The following is a 24,224-nucleotide window of genomic DNA, read 5'->3' as shown; positions in this document are numbered from 1 at the left end:
ACACCACAGGATTATGACCTGTTTGAATTTCTTATTATTATCTGAATTCTCTTGTTAATTACCTAGGTTTAGGCATTATGTTCATAGCAATCTATGAAGTACTTCCAAATTTTTGCAGACCTTAAGCTTACATGTTAAGGCACTTACCATTCAAGTAAAACAGTTTTTATATAAACAAGTGTGGGAGATGGAGAGAACATTTTACCAGAACACCCATTCTCTTTTTTTCTTGGAAGAAAAAAAATACATTGACCAAATATTTATAAAATTTTGCATCAAGAGAAAGGTTGTGTTTTATTATCTGAAATGAGCACGAAGTACACCTTCCACAGTAACACTGAAAGCAGTGCAAAGACCGACAGTGACCTTTGACTAAAGGTAGCTCTGTAAAAAGAAAAATACCAAATAAATCAGTGCCCTGCTTTGATTGTTGTAAATTTTTTTTTTACATAAAAGTTGGTCCAAACTTACAAAAAAAAGCACAAATGTGCATAGTTCAGAAGATCTGAAAGAGTGCCATAAAAAGCTGATGTCCCTAAATTTAGCATCCACTTAAAACTGCCAAAATACAAAATAAAAGTCAGAACTAGAGTTTGTGAACATGTACAATCAAGTAATCTAGTTTTTAGACAGCATGAGTTGTAAGCATTTTTAAATTTTTCCTACTGTATGCAAGACCCTTTCCCACATAAAAATAAAGCTGTTGAATTAACATTATTCAAGTCTGTTGAATTGCTGCTTTAAATTGCAGCTGGGGGGGAAAAAAAGTTTTTCCAGATAAAAATGATGTGCCTGAGGAAAAACAGATACTCAATATGGTAATCCTCTGCCTCGCCCTCTCACTGCTGATGTGCTAATGTGTCCCCTGTATCCTTGGGAATAGCCAGGTCCTTGGGCAGGAGAAGTCCAAGTCTGTCCATGCATGTGGCCAATCCCAGTGGGATTTTCCTGTAAATTACTTCCATAGCTATAGTTGTGCATCTTTGTGGGCAAAGTGTGTGCACTCTCTGGGCCTGTGGAAGCATCACTGCTGCTCCCCAAAACTGGGATTGGGCCATGGCTGTATTCAAACCTATGGTCTTTATCTCCACTGAACAGCATGGGGCCAGTGTTGAGGTAAATGTCTCCGTAACCAGTTACTGAGCTGGGAAAGGATTCTGGAAAGGCTGATGGAGGAGGGGCAGCACCAGAGTGAGATGAAGCAGTACTGTAATTATCCAAAGACTGGATATCTGAGTTTCCAAGGAAACTCCTCCTTTCTAATACTCCTGATGATCCACTTCCTATTCCGTCGGTAGTGCTGTAACAGGTAGATGGGAAGGACGATGATCCAAAGTTATCCTTGTATTCTGGGCCTGTTACATAGGAGTCTCTAGCCTGATAATCCACACTTGTTTGTACTGGTTCCTCCGTTGTCGCCTGAGCTTGATGCTGAGCCAGCAGCTGCAGAAGAGCTGCCTTCACTCCCGCATGAGGATCTGTTCCTGAAGAGTTACTTATAGGCAAATGCTGATTCTCTGTCCGATAATCAAGGTCTTCATCAGTGAGCGGTGGAGGCTCCGGTGGCTCAGGGGGACGCTGGTCTGGAGGCAAGATCCGAGGGCGCTCCTGCTCGGGTGTTCGGTTCAGAAGCCTCATCTCAGACTGCCTAACCAAATCCTCTTGACCTAAGAAGATGAAAAAGAAAAGCTCTGGAATAAAAGTATACAAATAACAGGACCAGAAAGAAAAGGACTCCTTTCTGGAAAAGCACAGATGTTTGTTAACTTTAATTCTCATGAATTTATTAGTTAAGTTTACCAGTAATTATATCAATTATTTTGGACAAAATTTAGCAACAGCTCATTTGTGTCACAAGCATGATGAAGGTTACTCCTTAAAGTAAGATTACCAGGCACTTGGTTAAAGAAAAACAGTACAAGTTCCTTAAAAAAACCCAAAAACGAGAACAAAACTCAAGCAACACAAATGCTAAAAATTCAAATAAGGATCAAGAAAGATTCACAGATAAGGACAGAAGTCTCAAGGGATAAAAGGCCACCTTAATCACAGAACAACAAAACTCAAGGTTAAATATAAACATGAAAAATAAGTACACTTCTCAAAAAACCACCCAAACCCCTTCAACAAAAGCCCTAAAGCACTTCAGAATATTTTTTAAAACAGCTGTGAACACCACAAAACAATGCGTGAATCGCCATAATAAACCTGAATTTGCAGCCCAAAAAGATGAACAGAGCTCTCAACTGTGGGAAGACTACAGAAGCCACTACTATACCTCAATGGAAATCTTTAGCCAGGTGTATGTGACAGTTACAGGTAATCACTGAATTTGACACTAACGAACTGCTCTAGTCAGCATTAAAACCCAAAATAAAATACTGTCTCACCAAAATAAGCTTTACCTAAACGCACAGTCAACACTGGCAAATTATATCGCTGCATCTGGTAGAAAAGACTCTTCACCACCACACTTGTCACTAAGAAAACCCCAACCCCCAGAGTAATGATCAGTGTTGCATCACTAATACTTGTGTACCTCTTAGGCTGGGTATCTCATTGTTTGCTCTGTCTGCATGGCACCTGTTAGACTAAGAGACAAATTATTTGTGACCAAATCGATTTAAACTCCTATACTCACACAGATTCATATGGTAAACATGTTAATTCTCTACTCCCAAAGTATTACATCTCCAGTGCTCCAAGTATTTGCTGGTTAGCAATAAAGGCCTTCAGTACCTGCAGACATGTATAATGACTTGATCAGATGTGGGTAGCCAGGTGCTGGAGATTCCACGTCGTCCCGGCTGACAGATACAGGAGTGGCAGGCTCTGGAGGCTGCTGAAGTTGTAATGACACTTCATTTCCTGATCCATTTTCCTTCTCCTCCAGCACAAAATCTTTTTGTTTTGTTTGCTGAGCCTTTATTAACTGAGACAACAAAACAGCAAATGCACTCTGCACAGCTGCCTGGGCAGCATCAGTCTCAACTTTAGGCTGACCCAGCTGAGCAGGTGGCACAGGGGGCTGCGTGACCATCGGCTGTTTTAGAGGCTCCTGCTCTGGAGGTGGTGGTGGAGGTGGCGGTGGCTGCTGTTCTGACTGTTTTTCACCTGCTGACAAAATTCCAGCAGGAAGATTTATTTTATTTAGTTGCTGCTGAGTCTCTGGGTTTACCTTAATATTCAACACTTGGGCAAACTGTGCCAAATTAACACTTGTTTTAGACTGTAGCAGGTTTAGCAGGATTGCCACTTCATTCTGGTTTAACTGCTGTCCAGTGCTTGTTTTTGCTAAAGACAAAAAAGGTGTTTTTAAGTATTATTTAGAACTGGCATATTTCAGAAACTCAAAAGAATACTAATCTAGCATGGCTGACACAACTGGCAAAGCATGGGTTTGGACAACACAGAAATGAAATGCTTTTACATATTAACTGTCTTTGAAGAATGTCTATAGGAAATGGAACAGTAAGATCCAATATAACCAAAGTGAATTCCATGAGGTGCACACAGGCACTTGGACAGATGGAAAAACACCAAGCTAGAGCTCAATTTTCCACAATATAACTAAGCTGGGCCTCAAGGCCACCTGCTTTAGGCAGCTGTAAGACTTCCAGTCACCATAAAATTTCCTATCTTTGACATATCACAACCCTTTGTTACAAAGTAGCCATCTGCAAAATCCATTTCCAAACGTATTCCAGCCCATTCTAATTCAGCATCTGGGTTTTAACATATGTCTAAGTGACCAGGCTCTATGTGGCCTAGGAGCTCGCAATTTAAATGCAAAAGGAAGTGCTGACTTTGAGGGACAAGAAGTCAATCACTCAGTAGTAGGAAATATATGATAATATACAGTTAATTCCATTAAATGGAGTTTGCCGCATATACGAGCAGATGATGATGATGCAGGAGAATATGAATAAGGAAGTTTGAATATCAAAGTAGTTTCTCAGCTTCAAACACCCATTACGGTGATTTATATTGAAAGAAGTGAAGCAGCATGGATTGCAAGATGACTTAGAAAGCAGTTAAAAATATTAGAAAATGAGTGTGTGAGCAGGCTGGGTGAGCTCTGAATTTTTCTAAACCCAGGTCAGCACAAACACATTCAGTCCTCTTCTATTCTTGCCTCTTCTACCTTACCAATATACTAATTCACAGCAAATTAGAAGCCATGCAAGACACACAAAAATATTAAGTATTTGCCTTGCAAGATTTAAGAGCAGCACAGCTGGAAAGTGCTGCAAAACCAACAACCCATGACTTTACTTGTGAATATGCACCATATACTTGGAACTTACTTAAGTGGGATCCAGGGACTTGAAAATTTTTATGTACCTATATGAATATAATCCACCTCTATTCAGCAATACAAAAAAAAAATCACAATTTCTTATGCTTTGTACTGCTGACTCTCACTCAGATGTTGTGATTAATGGAAGATTTTGTCACATCTGAGGATGATATACTCAACATTAAATCTTCTCTCAGACTCTTAGTGAATCTTCATCAAAGAACAGCAAAAAGGGAAACTAATCGACCTACTCCATACTCTTTCATTAGCTTTAAGTTCATTCTAACAGGAAACTATTCTGGGAAATCTGTCATTAACAAAATCATTGATCTCTGAACAGTTCCTGTTAAATTGCAAAATGCAATAAACAGCGGTCCCATTCATGAATCAGAACACTAGCAATTGATACAATATCATTTTAACCTCTCATTTTGGAGTGCTTAGAAACAAATGCAGGAGTTTTGGCTAAAGCATGTATTTGGTCATGGAGTTATATAATGTGTCTTATTAATAGTATTATCTAAGGTGCCTTACAGCTTCCAGAAGTGTTTTGCTTAATACAGGCAACTCCTCTGTGCTCCACTGAAAATTAAATTGTCTTCTTTTCTATCTAGACATATTTTTCTGTGTACATATGGGTAAACAGCAATATAGGCCTGAATGATTCCTCCTCTATTTGCTTAGGTTTTTTTTGCACAGTCAGTATTAATGACTAACAGTAGTCTCTCATCAGGCTATTATGTTATAAAAGCACAAAGAAGATAACAACTATACTTTGGACTCTTTAAACATCTAATTTAGCTTCACTGAGGAGGGGAAAAGTTACAGGAAGTCATTCTTGAAAATGCTGCCAAAACTTTAGCCTAAACATATGGATTAGCAGAATCTCTCAACTGGATTACAGTGAGACACCAGATGAATGGAGCAAGAGGCAATAAATTGCAATAAAATACAATCAAAATAACTACTTTCAATGTATCTTTGCACAGAATACTGGGAGCTCTGCTCTACTATTAAATTATGGGTTGATTCAAGATGGTTAGTATTAAAGAATTGTCAGCTGCTATGAATGCATGAACTCTGGGTTTTAGCTGAACTCCTCTATCAGTGCCTTGGGATTTATGGTTACTTTGCACAATCAAAAATGGTCTTATATTTAACTATCAGGTATTAATTTGTTGTTGATACTCTTTGGATTTCTACATATTTTGTAAGAACTGTCACTTAACTGCTGAGTATCTTAAATGGTCTCCATACTGGAACCATTACTTTTTTTTGTTATATTTGTAAAACTTCTCTCAAGCAAGATACTTTGGTTAAGTCTCAGAATTACTGGCAGTGCAATTCACAGAGGTAGAGACTTCATGTTATACGAGTTCGGGGGGGGGGGGGGGGGGGAAGGGCGGGGAGGGGGTGGTTTTGGTGTTTGGGTGTGGGGTTTTTGTGTTTGTTTTTTTTGTTTGTTTTGTGTGTTTTTTTGTTTGTTTGTTTTTTGGGGTTTTTTTGTTTTGTTTTTGGTTGTTTGTTTGTGGTTTTTTTGTTGTTTTGTTTTGTTTTTGTTTTTTTCTACAACTTGATTTAGCCCCAACAACCTGGAAAGCTGAAGACTAACATAACATGCAGATGGGACCTGTTCCATTTGAAATGACAATTGTTCTCAACTGCCTTCTGATCAGTTTATCAATACCAATAAAGCTTATCCCATCTATGGAGATTGTAAGAAACTTTGAACAGCCACCGGTTTGTGGAATTACCAAAGAATTATAGATGAGAAAGAACTAAAATCCCCTCAAAATACAGAGCAAGCAACTTAGTTGCTCCGACCAGGCTGAAAAGTTAGGTAAAATTGGAAAGGAACACTTAAGTTTCCAAAAGCAAAGGCAAATCTTTTGTAAGAAAGATTAAACTTACAATACTGGTCCTCCCTCAAGAATCCAGGAGATGCCAATACTCTGCAAATAACATCTAAAATTTCTAGAGGTGCAATCCAAGTAGTAGGTAATTATAAGAACTGAAAATATTACTGACCAAGTGCTACACTAGAGCTGCCCTGAGTTTTGAGTTGGGAAGAAGTTTGCATGCCTTGTGGGGTGTTGGTTCTGCTCTCATCCATGCCTAGAGACAGATCCTTCCTAGGGACCTTCGCTGCTGTAGAGTCATCAGTCATGCCCATCTGCTTCTGTCTTCTGCGTTTCTTACTCCACAGCTCATGGCAATCCTGCCACAAAGGAAGGCTGCAAAGAATGATTGGAGATAATCAGTTTTAGCCCTATTTTTATTTTCTTCTTTAAATCATACTGGTAAAACCACTTAAATTATACATAAAGTAACTTTTGAAAGATGAACCTATTAGAACTTGGAAATGCATCAGGACACATTCAAAAGCCAGCAAAATCTCAGACCTTTTTCTGGCTGAAAACTCTTTACTGAGTGCCTCTTTCAGAAGCACAAGTCCTCCTGGCAGAAAAGGGGCAAAGTATCTTAAAATGAGAATTGTTTTCCTAATTATTTGTGTAATTCAAAACTTCAGAATCAATTCTGCACAGCTGCTACAAAATAAAACTTGCATACTACCAGATAACTAAGTCATCAGTACGAAAGCTTTTTTTTTCAGGGTCCTTCTGTCTGCTTATAAAAGTACTACTGAGTCACTAGGTCACAGATTTGTCCACAGAACAGATGTGGCTATCTAGTATTTATAGTGTACAGCTTAGGCAACCAAAAAAGTAGGGGGGGGAAAAAAAAAGGAAAAAGTTCCAGAAGTAAGTTGCATGAATAAATATCACTCGTCATTAGCAAAGCTGGGATCCCAGGAAGAGCAAGGGGATATCCTTTAAGACATATGAATGCAGAGGCAAAATTCTCCTAAGAAACTTATCTGCCACCAATTCTGTTCTTCCATTACAGTTCCCTGCAGGCATCTCAATTCTGATTTCCTGAGGAACACAAAGACCCACAGAAATACTGAGATGGGCAGTAAAAATAGTGGTTTATGTTTTCCTATTACATATGAACTGTCTTAGCAGTTCTGTCACCCAGGAACATGGAAAAATTAGCTGACAAATGACAAGAGACACTGGAAAGGCAATTATGACAACTGTTTCCTTTTTTCTCTCCCTCCACCTGCCAAGTATTTTCTGAAAAACTGGAAGCAAGAACTCATTGTGAGAAGTATCCTATGGTCTTTCCAATCAGCATGACACTTTGGACGAAGAACTGCTCCTTCCCAAAACAGAACTTCAGTCTCTCAAGAGAACAGTTGACACTTTCCTGTGCTGTACCAGAAGTGAGTGTGGTTCCTCCTAATTTTTAGAAGGACACCAGTGACTAGTTTGTTTTGAATTTCCATGTATCAGGTTCTAGAATGGATGTATTACTACATCCCTTAAAAAAAGATGATCTTCCCATTCACTTACTTTAAAATGCACATAAGCAACGTGCTGTGCAAGTGGTTCTGAGACTTCAGCAAACAGCTTGAGATTGCCGATTTCTGATTTTCACACAGTGATACAGTCATATTCAGGAACGCAGCCTCTTCAGCTCATGTTTCAGGAACACTAGTAATGTTTGCCCAGAGAGGATGTGGCGTCTCCCTCACCGGAGATACTCAAAAACACCTGGACACAATGCTGCGTAATGTGCTCTGGGATGACCCCGCTTGAGCAGGGAGGCTGGACCAGACAACACACTGTGGTCCCTGCCCACCTCACCCATTCTATGATTCTATATAACCTTGTGTATGTAAAAGGTATGCCTAGCAAGAATTTTAATAAAATCCTTAGATAAAAAGAAGGCAGTACAGGCTGCCTTGAAAGTTCAGTTTACTCAACCAATATCATAGATTCTATGTTCTGACAGCTATATTGAGGAAAAAATGAGACCTGTAGATTCACTAGTACCTTTTCATTGTTTTCCTCAGTACATGCTCCAATATGATTTCTACTGATTAAAATGACTGCAAAGTCACTGCAAAAATCCTACAGGACATTGCAATACATTTCCTCTACAGTAATTGACAGGAACAACCCTACACAATTTCACTTTTCCTGCCTGTAAAACCAAGGCCCTCATCTGGCTCACGAAACAATTTACTGTATTTCACTTTAACTCTCAGGTCCCTGTGCAGAACTCCATACTCAGTGTCATTCTATCATCAAAGAAAGCAATTCAGATTCTTGAAGGACCTCAAAATCCCTGGAAAAAGCAGACACTGATAAATTGAGATAGAAGGGATATCACGCTTTTTAAACATTAGAAACATTCACAGAAGAGTATTTTCTTTAAAGATAATAACTCGATAACTAGTTCTAGGAATGACAAACCAACTGTTATATAAGAGACACTTGGCTACACAAGCATTTTACTGCAGAATCACTTTTCAGCAACTGTACATGTCAACATTTCTGCCACCATCTTCTTTACTGAACCACAATGAACTTACTGAAATCAGTGCACGTTCACACTTCCTAGAGGTCAGTAGCATTACCAGTGGAAATTACTTACTCTGGAGGAGGCATTTTAGATGGTTCCACATCTCGCAGAAACTCACACTGAAGAGCTTGTTCAGCTGTGCAGCGCTTGCTGGGATCCAGGGCAAGCATGTAATCAAATAAATCTAATGCAGCCGGTGGGATGCTACAAGCGAAAAACAGAGGAGAGCATCACGTCTTTATTTTGTATCATACTCATCTGTGGAAAACTTTAATTAACACAATCCCTTCCAAGATGATCATTAAGTCCTCAGGTAACTTATATAGTAACAAAACCACCCACAGCCTGAGCCTGATAGTAAAAGGCAGAAATAAACTTCACCTTTACTACCTGTGCTATTACATAACCCAAGCTTTCTTTGCCTTGTGTTGTTTCATTGCTTGAAACCTTGTCCTTACAAAAAGGCCACACCCACATTTTAAAGCCAAGACTATATTGTTACTCTACATTTTGGAATTTACCACCAGGGAGCTGGACTTTTGACTTCACAGACAATAATTCTATTGCTTCAAAGATATTAGTCTCATTAGTATGAGCAGGATGATGCATTTCTCTTGAAACCCACTGTACCTGAAGGAGGGGAACATCTCCTTTAAAATCAGCTAACAGCTGTTTTACATACCTTTCACTTGTGATATCTGCACAAAACTAGTTCAATGGTAGTACTTTAGAACATACTGTTCCAGTAACTCCTCTGTGTTGAATCAGTTTATGACCCAAAAGACTGTAGTGCTAACTAGACTACATATTTAGCTGTAGCAAATTTTACCAGTAAAAAACAATTAAGTACTCTGAGCTGTTTTTTGGACAGGGAAACAAGCAGGTGTACCAAACAAATGTTTCCTTAAGTGAAAGTTAACAGGTGGCTGAAATTTTAGGGCCTTCTTTCCTCTTCTTGATGCTCCTATTAAATAAGGGTTAATACAAGCTCTGTGGGTATCATGGGAAGGACAAGAACCCAAAGCCACTTTTCTTTTACACTTGATCTATACTTGTTCTCCAGAAAATACGGAAGTTCATAAAGTCTCCAGGAAAACTTAATGCTATTACAGTTGACTAAACTAATTCTCCATCCTTACAAAGCAAACTCTTCTCTCAGTTTTCGACGATACTGCTTCTTTGGTTTCATTGTGTTGAAATAAGCTAATTTTATAACATCAGGCCACACTGCTGGACAAGGACTTCCGCAAATTCGGCTGTACCAAAAAGATGGGAAAAAAAAGAGTATGAGATCCAAAATGACAAGTGAGCACAGCTGTCATTTTTATTCTTGCAAGTACAGTGAAAACAAAAATAATTTTCAACTTTCAGGTTCAGATTATTTTTAGCTAAAATTTTTCCACTGTCAAATGCCCCACACCGTTAAATAATGGTGAATTGTCTACAAAGAGCGATCACCCCATACAGACTAAACGTACTGTTTCTGCCTCAGTCCAGCCCACACATCCTCTACACAAATGTTTTGAAAAAGTTAACAAACTATATCTGAAGACTACTCCAGGTATCTGACTTGAAGAACTGGACAGCCCACATTCAGAGTAACTTTTATGCCCTTAGCTCCCAATCCCACTGAAGAAAGATATACCAAATAGCTGAAAAAGCAGTTTTTCACTGAATTTATTTAATGCTGAAGACATAAGCGAAAAAACCCACACAATTCAGCAAGTCCTAAAGACAGAAACCACTAGAAAACCTCTGTATTTTTTACTTCAGTAATAAGTTCTATGTCTCAAGCCTCACTTATCTCCACAAATGCAGCTGCCCATACTCTTATCCCTCACATTCCATCCCCATCCTTTATTCCATCCAAGGATGGCTAAACACAAGTTGATCAACACCACACTTCTGAACAGAAGAACTAATAAGGTATTTCTATATATGCAAAGTTTTAAATTCTGATGCAGGCACTCATAAAAGGACACTTTGCAAATACATTTCCCTAGTTCAGCCCTCCTTTTTATAAGATTTAAATGGTTAGTGTAAGAGACCTAATGATCTCTTCATTATGCCCCAGGTGCTATGCAAACCAATCTGACTTTACACTGGTTGGGGTATGTAATTTTCAGGGGGGAGAATAAAAATAATAAATCTCTTACTATCAGAATGTACTTCAGCTCTATCTTTGATAAAATTTGAAAACATAAATGTAAAATTGTTGACTGCAACATGATCACAGAAGTGATATTGATAAAACTGATATATTACGTTCAAACTGAAAAAAATGCATAGCATGAGTAAAGACGAGAAATGAGCTACAAACAGAAGCATCCAGCAGAGGGACATCACAACGTTTTAGAGTTTTGTACCAGAGGTAAAATACAAAGAAAGAAAAGCTTTGAATTACTCATTCTCACGTGTTTCAATGCCATCTAGTGCTCAAAACCAAAAATTCCTGAACTCATGAGTTTAATTCTTCTTATGCCAAAAAAAACCACTGATCTGCTGTGCTCCTAAAACCTTCATTTTTTCAGGCCGGCTAGTAACGTGTTACACAGAAACACATTACCGTTCAATCTGTTTTGAAAAACATCTCAATATATAAGTTTGTAATATTTTTTATTAACTTAATGTGACCATTTACTGTTCACTTTCTGTAGGTTCTGTAGGACTCCCCCTCTTTTCCCCTTGTTTCAAAGAAGAGTACATCTCCTCATTTACAATGTCAATTTTGGTATCAGAATCAAGAGCAAATTTTGCTTGCTGAATAAAGGGAAAGATGCTCTGGTTCCACTGAATTAAATACTTCTCATTCTATGATTTATTGAGAACAAGGAAAGAAACAGAATTTTAATCTCCACCAAGTTTGTAAGGGAACAGAAATATTCCCACAAAAGTAATAAATCCCAGGTGTGTGCATGCTAGGCTTGAAACAAGAACTCATTGCCAGCAGCATGCTAAACACCTGTTCCTCCCAAATCCCACTTGTCCTTATTATTGTCCATATTCTCATTTTGATTTGCTGCAAGCAAGTTGCAATATCATCTTAAAAATTACAGGCATTTTGATTACTCTCTTTCAGTTACTCCAGTAACTCCAGCTACTCTACAAAAATACATCTTACTCGTCACTCACATTGCTAGGAACACAGAACACTCACAAAAAACCCCTTCATGTCTGTGCCAAAGTCACTTGTGTTACATGCCCCTCAAAACCTCTAACATCTCACGTGGGGTAGTAACTGAGCAATTGTATTTGCAGTGCACTGTCTCAGACTTTTAACATTAACAAAAGAAACCTGTCAGTTTATGAGGCACCTACTATGTAGCAGTGCTTGCTAGTTACCTTATGAGTTCCAGTTGAGCAAGTTCTTGATTTGCTTGAAATATTGGCTTTTTTGTAAAAAGTTCACCCAGAATACAGCTGTAAAACAGTTTTGCAAAATTCCATCATTATGACTTTCAGTACAGATTGACAAACTTTAAAATTTATTTTTGGGCTTGTTTTTATCGTTGCTATGCTTCTATCCAAACTCTTACCCACAGCTCCAGACATCAATAGCTGGTGTGTATCTTTCTTCCCCAAGGAGAAGTTCAGGAGGCCGATACCATAATGTAATAACTTTGTTGGTATATGGTCGGCTGTTGGAAGGAGGAAAAAGAGAGGACGATCATTTCAGTATAATCACACTTCTGAAAAAATGATACCTTAAGGACTTTACTTCTGTGATGCTGTTTAAGAACAGTACAACCTTTCACTCTCTTTTAATTTTAGTCCTGCAAAGCTGTAACTGCACAAAAGCAAACACAATTGCCTGATGAAGGCAACAAAAAGTCAGATTGAAGATATAAATAATAATCACACAGCCACCTTGATGCTACGTGAATTCTGCATCTTCATTATTTTTCAGAAAGCAATACTGTATGTTTATGACATTGCTAGTCATTTCATGAGCAGGATCTGCTTAGATAAAACCAGCACCTTCCACCCAGTTATTGGCTACTACCATACTGAACATACTCTACAAGCACTTTAAAAAGAAAAAAAAAAAGTAATTTTTCCCTCTTTGTGTATGAGCAAAAGAGATAAAAGCCTTTTTCTGGAACTACATCCTTCACCAGTTTTGACTCCAAAGTCTGAAATGCTTCTAGTATCTTCCTATACTTCACAGCATCTTTAATTCTCCACAGATCTAACCAGAAATTTTGGTCACTGTGAATAATCCTTCCCACCCTCCCACTAAAGCCAATATTTCTGCTAATGCAGACACTTTTTTTCGTGCACAAGCTGAACTACAGCATCAACAGTTCAGAACAGAAGGCAGAAAACAGATGTTCGATTTTGGTTTTGTTTCAACCAGGGTGCTTTGAAAGTGATTCCAGAATTCTTTCAGGTTTTTTTCAGTTTCTCACTGAATTTTCTCACCAATTCTTTGGTGTTTCCAATACTAGGTAACACCAAACAGAAAGAGTAACATTAAGTATGGAAAAGGATAGAATGAAGCCTAACAAGCTCTTATAGCATTCTAAGTAGTACAGGTATCATTTCTGTAAAATCACTGGAGTCCTTTCATTAATGCACGTAACTCCAATTACTTTTTAAAAGGTAGCATGTTTTTGGAAACAATCCAGTAATTTATCATATTTCTCTCTGAGGCAAGCATTCCTCTGTGAAAAGTTTACATGGTATGGACTATCTCTACAGATTCATTGCTCATATGTATTAGTATATGGTGGCTTTTATTTGAACAGTTGTCTTGTCATGCAATCTGTCATATCTCCTACTCCAAACACATCAAATCTACCAGAATAACACTTAAAGGAGCACAACTACAACAATCAATGGGAATTTACCTAAATTTAAAATTTTATTTGCTCCCCGTCTTACTAAGTTCTGTACCCTTTCAAACAGTATTAAATTCTAAACAGTAAAAGTACATTAATTAAAAACAGTAGCTATTACATACTCATTGATGTACATTACTTACATCTGTTACTACAGGTCAGAAGAAAATGAATTACAAAAATTGCCAAAAATCTACTGAGATTCTAATTATTCTCCCATGTTCAACTGGAGATTCTATCAGCTAGATTAATCTTAATCTTGGTTTCATTTATGCATAATGGCACAATAACGTTACTGCTTCATGTAAAGTAAAATGGGTTACTGGCCTTATAAGGACACTGAACCTCTAATTCTTAATGAACAGTGAATTTTACAAACATAATTTAAATTAATTTAAAAACAGATATTAAAAAAAGCAAGCAAAACATGGTAAACCAGAGGGGAAAAAATATCAGGCCAGTTTGGTCCACGTCAAAACACGAAGGTACGATAACATCCTTTTATTATTAAGTACACCCATACCAAAAAATTATTAGCTAGCAGATGCTTAAGATCATTTCACTTTTTACTATGTAAAATATGGTATTATACTCAATAGTTTTCATAACTGTACTTAAGCACATTTTCCTGAAAGAAGAGTTCCAAGACAACAGCTCAGTGAAACTAATGCTAACACATTTATCAACAACCTAAGAGCTGTGTAGAAAACAATAAACCCATAAAGCTAGCATTATGGATATTATTTCCCAAATTAGACATGCAGAAATCAAAGTAAGCTCACGTATCCGACCATCTCTGTATTCAATCACCTCATGGGCATACTATTGCAGTGAACATTCAGCCTGGATTTTGAAAAGTCAGTTCCACGTGACAAATACTACATTACAAAGTAAATAGTAAAGTCCTTAACCATAAAAAGCTGTGCACCTGTTTCCTGGAGAATGAACATAAGGAAGCCAAGAACAACAGAAGCACAAGTCACAAGAAGTTTCAGAATAACTTTTATTTAAATTTGTATATCTGTTTCCAGCAGATTCAACAGCACTGACTGCCTAAATAATACAAAGAACTTCTTGAAATATAAAGTTAAATCTTACACAAAAGTAATGCTTATTGAATAGTAGCTGTATGATACTTTGTGTCAGCAAAAAGAAAAAAGAAATTGCTGTCCCTAAATAACATCTTTGGTATACCAACAGAAGAAACGTACCTCAGGTTTACAGGACCAGAAACTTAGGAGTGTAACTTAATTTCCAATCAATATATGGCCAGTCTCTGCCATTATTTATCCAGAACACCTGGAAAAGCAATATACTCGCACAAAGAGACTTTTGTGGTTTTATGCAGTGTAAGACAACATGTATTTCTTTCACTTTCCTAAGCAATTGCTTGTATTACAGTACAGTAATATTTCTTCTAAACAAAACAGTCTTTTGTCCCTCATAACAGTTATGCAAAAAGATTAAACTTCTGAATGCTTTTTCACAGTATAATTGTATCTTACCTTTCTTCTGAGTTGTACAGCCGAGCAAGCCCAAAATCTGCAAGCTTTATCTGCCCTCTGGTGGAAAAAGCAAAGAATTATTTAGAGGTTAATCCTGTTAAGCTTTCTTCTCCCAAAATCAGGTAAAGTTTAAGACTGGAACAGATGCAACTGATATTCACCAAGCCACATTAATGAAGAGGCAATGCTTTGCTATCTCTGTATCTCTTCAGTAAACAGAATGCTGAATTACTGAACAGCAAAGACAAGTAAGCAAAATTGTATGCTTATCAAATGGCACTTACATTACTGGATGTTAGTCAAAATTTAGGTCTATACCATAAAATATTCCAGTCAGTAACTCTATAGGAAAAAAACTGAGGGAAGAATTTTCTCAGGCCTTACTGCTAGCATGAGCATTTGTACAGCAAACAACTATCAGCAGTCATACTTCCTTCTAGGAAGCCATCAAAGTCCTGTTCTGTGCTTGTACATTTTAAATACAGCCCTCACATCAGGGTGACCAACCACCTAAGAGATTCTATTTTTGTCTGCAGCCAGCTTGCTGAATGACATAACCCCTAACTCATTCCTGAGTTTTTACATATATGAGGGGAAGAGCAGAAGATACAGAGCTCTTGCCTGGCAATTTCCACAGCTAAAAGGCACTGCTCTATGACCAGAAACTCCCACTATTTGTAAAGTCTGGATGATTCAAACAGAAAGCTATCTGCAAGCTTCTCTAATACACAAAATGAATGTGAGATGGTTTTCCATCACGTGAATGTCACATGGTTTTCCTTTTCTCTACTGATAAACTTTTTTAACTCCCATCACTTTCAAATACATGTCATTTTACCAATTTATGGCAAGATTTGCTGCTAGCATGATGATTTTGTGGTAACAGCATGTGCATGACCATTTTATGATGATAAAATACACAGGTTATAGCTTCCATCCACTCTTCTCCTAAGACCTTTACTCTGATTTTTTGGAGAACACCCATAAACAAAGAAATGTTCTCCTCAAATTCACATGCTTATTTCTGAGAATGTATTTGTAGAAGATAAATGTATTTGCTCAAAAATTTGTTGAAGTTGCCTGTGTAAAAGATACATAATCTACATGTTTGGCTACGGGCTGTAACTGATAATAGGATTTTTGAAACAGTGGTTAAAATTATTCACATCTACTATCACGTTTTCTGCTGCTGGTGGAAAAATCTAAGGATGCTCAGACACTATCCTGGCGGGGAGTGGGGAAAACCCAACTCTGCAACCTGGACTGGAGAGCATAGTAAAATAACAAGCTCCTCCTCTACCATAAGGCACTCTTCTCCACTGTCAGGTTACACCCAGCTTCTGAGTTCCCAAAGGTGCACACAGAAACATTAACCCTGGAGATTAGCAGGTAATAAGATTAGGTGTGTGGGCACATTGAGTAGTGGGGAGAAGTGTGTACATCTGTTTAAGAATCTGTATCATAATCTGGCAAGGCTGAAGTAGGATACAGAGCTGAAAGCAGTCCAGTACTAGTTTGTTCTAAGGGAGAAAGGAGGAAGAAATAGAAAATTCAATCTGGAGAAAGCTGACAGAAAACCAGGCCTATCAAAATAGATCCTTGATCCATTTTGTTCAGTATTTCATCTCTAACAGCAGCAGTTAATTTTTAGGGAGAACATGTGAACCCACTCACTTTGGAGCTCATCTTCCTCATACTTAACCATGACCCACAATCATTGTGTTAAGGATGCTAGAACAGAGATCCCTGTCCATTTCCTTTAGCAGATGTTAATGATCCTATCCTTGAATGTGTCTCATCTTTTTTGAAACTCCTGATACTACCCAGAAAACTTCCTGTGACAGCAAATCCCAGAATCTGACTACCTGCTCTTTTTTTTTTTAACTATACTTTTTTGCTGTTATAAAGCTTGCTCTTATGTTATCCCCTGGATTTAGTACTCCAGGTTAAGGTGCTCAACAGTTGGTAATGAAGTCATCCACTATCTTCACACTGACTTTTTATTTGTTGCTGCTGCTGCACATTGAAAACTCCACACTTACTAATATGATTTGTAATTACCACGTGTTAAAGTAGTAAGAAATTATTCTCCTCCTTTTATCATAGCAATAACTCCAAGTTAAGGCATGTTTGAGCATGCCTGATCAAATACTCTTTTAAAGCATTATCCTGACTGATGATGACAAGGACCTCAGAACTGTCATGAAGAATCAGCCTAGCCACACTTCAGTCATGAAATGAGATGGCACAAAGAATACACATCAAACACTTACATCCTACAATTCTGTTTTAATATATTTGAACTCAAATAATTTCCCCCCATACTCTGACTTCGCAGAATTAAAACTGAGTCATCTCTTTTAACACAGATTAAGTTTAATACACAGCTGCAGGCTCCAGTATTAAGCAGGAACATTACTAGATTAGCATTTTCCAATTGATTTTAAAGAAACTAGGCAATTTAGAAAATAAGTTTTGCTAATGACTCCAATCAGGCAAACTGTGAAGACTGAAAGAACAGTTTAAAGATGTTAACATACAGTTTTTGTTATATACTTTTAAGTAATAGCCATACCTATTATTTAGTAGAATATTTGAACATTTGATATCTCTGTGCAAAAAGTTCTTCTTGTGGCAATAGGCCAAGCCCTCCATCAGCTGCCTCATAAAAGATTTAATATGGTTTTCGTTAAAATGAACCAAACCAGATTCCAGTAGTCCCATCAAGTCATGGTCCATATATTCAAATACCAGGTAAAATGCACCTACAAAAAGAAAGGGAAAGGGTAGGAGAAACACAGACAAAAAAACTGATTTAACAGCAGTCCAAAGCAATGCTGTTGCCTACTTTTTAAAATCAGAAGAATTTTTCATACAACTGCTTAGATTTTCTGCAGTACTTATAGCTGTATCTCATGTCTAATGAAATACAGTACAGTAAAAAGTTTTAATAAATTGCTGTTCCATGTAAACAATTATACTAGTCAAATGTTTGTGGAAAGAAAAATAATGTTACCACATGGTGCTTTAGTCTAGATGAATATGTGGTCTCCCTACAGCTCTCAATCTCCATGCATTTTATTTCAAGAAAAATTAACTGTGTTAACATTACCTATGTAAAGTTTGGAGATAAATCTATAAACAAAATATATAAGTGCATTATTGTTCATCTGTCATGACTCAGTGATTAATTTTTAAAAAGATTTCTGTGCAACTGGGTCAGAAATAAGCTTGCCCTTCTCAGACTAAAAATACCTATAAAACAGGATAAAATGAGAAGGAACTAACCTACTAGTAACAGTAGCTCTGCAAAGACCAACTTCATATTTTAGGTTGCCACATGCATATATTAAGCACAAGAGAATCTGTTCTTATCTCAAATCAGCCTGTATAATTCTACCAATAAAACTATTAAAGCCAAGGCTCTTTGATACATATAAGCACTCAAAGAGGAAAAGTGTTGAGTGATTCAGAAGTAGCAATAACCGATTCCCAACACAACCATTCCCTGTACAATCTACCTTTTAGTACTTCATTCTTTCCCTTCTTCACCCTGGGACACAGAACAATGCAGCCCCTGCAGAGCAAAGGAAGCAATGCAGAAACCACATTCAAGTGGGATTGTCTACCATGCATTTCCAAAACCTCCTTAAATCTACCACTACAAATAGCTTCTGCTCAACAAGAACTCATTACACATTTCTGTTCCGAAAAAAGTTTCAACTCAGAAACTAGTGAAAGTCTTGGAGCAATAATGAGAAGTCAGTACGAGAATACAGCTTGACAGAAGCTGTACACATACATGGCCACCTTCTAATGAACTGACTCCTTTTCTTGTTTAGTAGCTGAAAAAGGAAAAAAGAATGCTAGGTCCATCTGCTATTCAGGAAGATGATTACTCAGACAGGAAATGTTAAACTTGTAACAATGATCAGCATACATCAGCTAAAGCACAGGCCATTGCATAAGACATTCGAAAGTTCATTGTTTTTGACTTAGGTCCTTTTGTCCTGTTGTGTATTATACAGAAGAAGCAAAATACTCATCATAAAATACTCCTGCTGTTGTGTACAGAGGGGGTGGAACAGGAGGTGAATCAAGCAGGTACAACACAATCCCATCCATCACTTCACAAGGAAAGGGAAGCATTAAGAGCTATGAATAATCAAAAGCCTGCTGTGTTACTACTTGCATAACTGAGTTCACCAATCCAGTTCACCAGTTCAATATGGAAAAGCACAGAGGCTCCTAATCTTGGTCTTTTCAAATTAGATAGCTGGCAATCTGCTATTAGATCTATTTCATCAATGACAGAGTATGAACATATTTTAAAATGCCTCAAAACAAAACACGTGATATTAGTGCTGCAGCGTCAGAACAACCTAGGTGTGCCCTTCAGAGGATGCCAGCTCAACAACACTGAATGAACACTAGTGAATCTTGGTATCTTCTTGCTCTAGAGTACAAGAGAAAGTTAACTCTGTCATGGCAGCTGGCTGCATATGTGTATATGACAAGGAAAAAAGACTGACTGTAGAAGTATTTAGTGAGGACAGCTGAACAGAAACCTCTTGTTTATATGCAAAGCAGGATCCATGCCTTGAGCAATTTCCTGCTCTCTCACTAACTCCCAAGATTTTTTCACAGTTATTTATAACCAGCAATCACAATTGGTACCCTCATTCAGGAAGGAAAGCTAACAAAACCAGAGAAGATTCACAAACAAAGTAGAGTAGTACTTGGCAGGTGACATCTGATGATTTACATTCTCTGCAACTTTTAATAAGAAATATACATTAAAATAGGATAAATGCTAAATATTCCTTTAAGATCAAGAGCAAATGTACAGATTCATTACACTTGTGCATTCTTGCCTATTTCCTAACTACACATTATTAAAATTCGTTTTAAAAAGAAAAACTGATAATCTTTATTCAGTATGAAAAATTATGAAAATTCGTCTATTAACCTTGGCAATCTTACCATTCAAGCCTGATTTTCAGTATTACTCAAGATATATTGAGAAGGGACTGTAGCTGCAGAAAAGTTATCAAGCAAACTGAAGTGAAACTCTTGTTAATTTATTCCTAGACAAACGTGGTACCTTTTCTGACAGAGCTCTATAGTTTCTGCCAACAAAATTGGTAAATTATTCCACCTGAAAATTTCAGATCTTCATCGCTTTCCATCACATTGCGTGACCTGATCCTCCATAAAAGGGAAAGCAGCTAGTCATTCAGGAAGAAGGGAACAGTCATGTAAGACATCACAACTGAACTGAACTGTGTGCTTACTACAGCTTAGTACAAGTTCAAGTTCACAGCATACTTTAGTTCTATGCTATACAAATGCTATACAAATATCCATTTCTCAAAAAAAGGAAAACATAACAGAAAGAAAATAGTTTTTTCTTTTAAGAGGGTAAAACAGTTTATAACTTGGAAGTAACATTTTAGGATGCTGTTTAGCTTGATGCTAGCTTAGCCCACTCCTCATTTTGGGAAGAAGTGTTATAAAAACACCTAAAGCCCTCTCACAGTAAAGTGCATGTGTAGGAAATAAAGTTTCTAAAGGTTAATTACCTGTTTCAATGTTAAGTTACACAGTTGTTTGTTAAAATGTTCTGTAAATGTCTCATAAGTTACGTAAGTTAATCAGTTCTTAGTTCATACCCCCCCCCTTACTGCTGAGTATTGGCCTGCTGCTCCCTTTGTATCCATGATGGCAGAAGATTGCACCACCTCCTATGCAAACACGAGACTCCCAAAAGGCCTAGTATCTGGCAGAAGTTAAATGAGCAGACAAAAACCCCTAAACCCCATGAGCCCTAGTACCAATAAAGATCTCTAAACACTTTTAGATGGGGAAAACAGAAAAGAACATCAGACCACCAACCAAAGCTTTTCACCTTGTCGCCATGACCAGGACTGCACTCAAACAGCATGGCACTCACAGACAAAGAGCCAGCAAATGTCTTCCTGGAGACTCTTGTGAGGCGAGAAGACCCAGATCCGCTCTGCAGAGATGGAAATGATTGCTTCCTTCTCTGAGTCATCACAGGAGCAGCAGCTTGCTCCCCCCCCCCCCCACCGGCTGTTCTTTTAATAAAAGCTGTCTTATTTTTTTAATAAAAGCTGAAATAATTTTGGAGCTGCTCTCCTAGCCTATTCATAACAGCTGGGAGCTCATCCGGGATAAGGCCACACCTGAAGAGCACAGCGAGGGACGAGAGAGCCACTTGCCTTAACTGGCATCCAGGACAGCTGGCCCCACCCAGACAACAACAGCAGCCTGGGGTGAGGACAATGCAGAGGAACGCCGGTAAGCAGAAGGCGGTGGCAGGAAGTAGGAGGCAAGCGAAAGGTATGTGTGTGAGACAGGGGCTGGCAACTCAGATCCCCCGAAGTGAGTGAGGACCTCCTAGTACCATGGTTCCAGACTCCCATGAGGGAGCCGGCCGGGAACAGAGGGAAGAGAAAGAAGCCTGAGTGAATGAGGCATCTACTAGGGGGATAAGGTGGGCTCCCCCTCCGGGTGTGCGGAGGAGATTAAGTGTTTGAGTGCCACCCTAAAAGGGGTAGGCCCCCCCCATAAGGGCTAAGCGGCCTAGGTTGCTCTGGGTGAGTGGAGGGCTTAGGCATGCATATTCCCTGGGGAGGTGGGACGGCCCCTACCAGGTTGTTATTAAAGGTCCCCAGGCCCTACCGGTACCGAGTGCCCACAAAGGCCCCCACTTCCCAGGGCTGGGCCAGACATACTGAGAGGTGGTGATTGTCGCAGTCCGGTCCCAAAGCGGAAGACTGTAAACCTACTGCCTAGGGCACAGGAGCAGAGAGTCCTGGAGGGCAAGGCAATCATCATATAATTCATGCACACATCCCTTTTGCCAAAGCCATTTTGTGGTGGGAGGGATGGCTAGGAGGCAAGGCGGAAATAGTCACACCAACACACGCATGCACCCCTTGAGCTGACACTCTTTTCTCTGGGGAAGGGATAGCCAGGGAGCACAGGGGCAGGAGGCTTGGCTGCAGGCTGGCCTTTTTTGATGGTACTAAGACTAGGATGGAGGAAGGTCCTGGGAACATCTTAGTGCTAGGGACCCGCCGATGTCGACCAGGAGTGCCCACAGTCCCACTAAGGGGGCGAGGCGCAGGGGGTACATGAGGGGTCCAGGGAGGAACTCCTGAAGGACTTACAGAGAGGTCAAGTCCAAAGTCTGGTGTAAGGGCCAGGCTAACAGGTGTGAAAGGATTCCAGTCGGAGAGTGTATGGTACAGAGGAGAAAGGATTTCCTCGTGTGGAGGCCAGCAAATGTGACTGGTAAGAGAGTGCTGGGCAGAGAAAGTGTGTGGAAAGCAGTGTGTGAATCCCATCCTCCTCTCAATACCCTATCTCCCATGTGAAAGGAAGGGTGTATGAGTGTAGGACTGGTTAAGTGGAGAAAATCAGAGAAATTTGTGTAGAATTAGGAGTAAGTTGTAAGTTGAAATGGGCCAGATAAGTTTAAGTTGTTTAACAGTTGTGTTGCCCGTAATTTTCTGTTTGGGTGGGGACACCTTAAGATTTTAGTAAAGGCCCAATTAAGGAAGTGAGCATGGGGAAGTGTGTCAGCAAGGGAGTAAGCTCCCAAAGAGGAGATGAGAAAAAGTTGAAGAGTATTCCCCCTAACAGCCCCCTCGGACAGATGCTAGATCAATGGGACACTCAGGAGGCCACAAAAGGCCTAGACAAAATCAAGATGATTTATTATTGTATGGAAGTCTGGCCTAAGTTAGACTTCCAAGGGAACTGGCTGTGGTATGGGACATGGGATCTATGGATGTGTTCCCAACTAATTCAATACTTAAGGGCCCGAGAAAGTCCTGACTTGGAACAACTATCCTATGCAGCTTGTTGGAGGAAAGATGCCAGAGACAAAGAGACTGTGAAAATATGCAAATTACAAAAATGAAGAGAAAAGAGTAAGAGAGAGGAAAGAGCTAGTAGTAGATGGGACCCCCTTGATTACTTACCTCTTCCTCCTCTTGTTTACCCAGCAATGCCCCAAGCTCCTCTCCCAGACCCCCCAGCTCTGCCCTTTGTAACCTCAGCTCCCTCCTCAGCCCCTTCTGTCAAGCCCTCGGTTTCCTTCCTTTCAAAACCTTCAACCACCCCGACCCCCTTACTACCTCCTCCTAACACTCCTCTCCCAACCTCAAATTCCTTACCTGCTCCAGCTATTTCCTTCCCATCTTCCCCGAGCTTAGCTATACCCTCAGTCTCTTCCTCAGCCCTTCCACCAATTCCCTCAACTCCATCCCCAGTGCCCCCCACTGCAAGTTTGGTTCCGTCTCCCTCACCCACTGTCATCCCTTTACCTCCGCCTAACTGCGAAGTAGGTGGATCCTCATTTAATGCCAATCCCCTTTCTATTAGCCAACAAACCTTTATACTTCCTGCTCTCTCCCAAGATGAGGACCTCACAGAAGGGCCTTATCATAATACAAGATCCAGGACATCTAGGGTAGAGAGACTCTTTCCCCTTAGGGAAGTCCCTATGGGCAGGATGGCTGGAGGGGTTGGATTTGCAAATGCCCCATTAACACACTCTGAAGTTCGGGGATTCAAGAAGGAAAAGAATGAATTAGGAAGTTTAGTGGAGGAGCCGGTGGGCATATCAAATCAAGTGGACCGGTTCCTAGGCCCCAACATCTGCACATGGGGAGAGCTGAACTCTATTCTTAAAATACTGTTCAGCCTGGAGGAGGTCAGAATGATTCGGACTGCAGAGATGCGAATATAGGAGAGAGAAAACAGGCTAGGACCTCCGAGTGATCAAAAGATGCCCTGGTAGGGACCTGGGTGGGACCCAAACCAAGAGGAGGAAAGGAGGAGCATGGAGGACTACCATTCCTTAATGTTTAGGGGAATAAAAGAATCTATCCCTCGAGGTAACAACACAAAACTAGCATTTGATGGCATGCAGGAAAAAGATGAAACTCCAGCAACCTGGCTCAACAGGTTAAAGAAAAACTTCCAACTATATTCAAATATAGACCCCAACAGTCCAGAAAGCCAGGTACTTCTCAAAGTACAGTCTGTCACAAAATCTTGGCTCGACATCAGGAGAAGGCTAGAGAAAATAGAGGACTGGCAGGAAAGATGAAT

The 24,224-nt window shown here is 39.3% G+C and overlaps 1 protein-coding gene across 4 annotated transcripts in view; it reads right to left on the bottom strand.

Annotated features, from left to right (window-relative positions):
• Positions 1-268: 268 nt before the first annotated feature.
• CDK13 (cyclin dependent kinase 13) overlaps positions 269-24,224 on the bottom strand; it is a 56,445-nt gene continuing 32,489 nt past the window's right edge. Inside the window, exons 6-14 of one of the 4 annotated variants that reach the window (XM_040060401.1) lie at positions 17,653-17,842; positions 15,078-15,134; positions 12,268-12,369; positions 12,074-12,151; positions 9,871-9,987; positions 8,804-8,935; positions 6,329-6,534; positions 2,740-3,294; positions 269-1,667 (exon numbers count right to left, since the gene is read on the bottom strand). In XM_040060401.1, the coding sequence (XP_039916335.1) occupies positions 811-1,667; positions 2,740-3,294; positions 6,329-6,534; positions 8,804-8,935; positions 9,871-9,987; positions 12,074-12,151; positions 12,268-12,369; positions 15,078-15,134; positions 17,653-17,842 (2,294 nt within the window). In that variant the 3' untranslated portion in view covers positions 269-810. The remainder of the gene's footprint in view (positions 1,668-2,739; positions 3,295-6,328; positions 6,535-8,803; positions 8,936-9,870; positions 9,988-12,073; positions 12,152-12,267; positions 12,370-15,077; positions 15,135-17,652; positions 17,843-24,224) is intronic. The other 3 variants (XM_040060418.1, XM_040060428.1, XM_040060410.1) reach the window with 3 other exon arrangements.

Source organism: Hirundo rustica, chromosome 1 (genome assembly GCF_015227805.2).
Source record: "Hirundo rustica isolate bHirRus1 chromosome 1, bHirRus1.pri.v3, whole genome shotgun sequence".
NCBI lineage: Eukaryota > Metazoa > Chordata > Aves > Passeriformes > Hirundinidae > Hirundo > Hirundo rustica.
The sequence above is the reverse complement of the archived record's forward strand: the minus strand, read 5'-3'. Positions and strand labels throughout refer to the sequence as shown.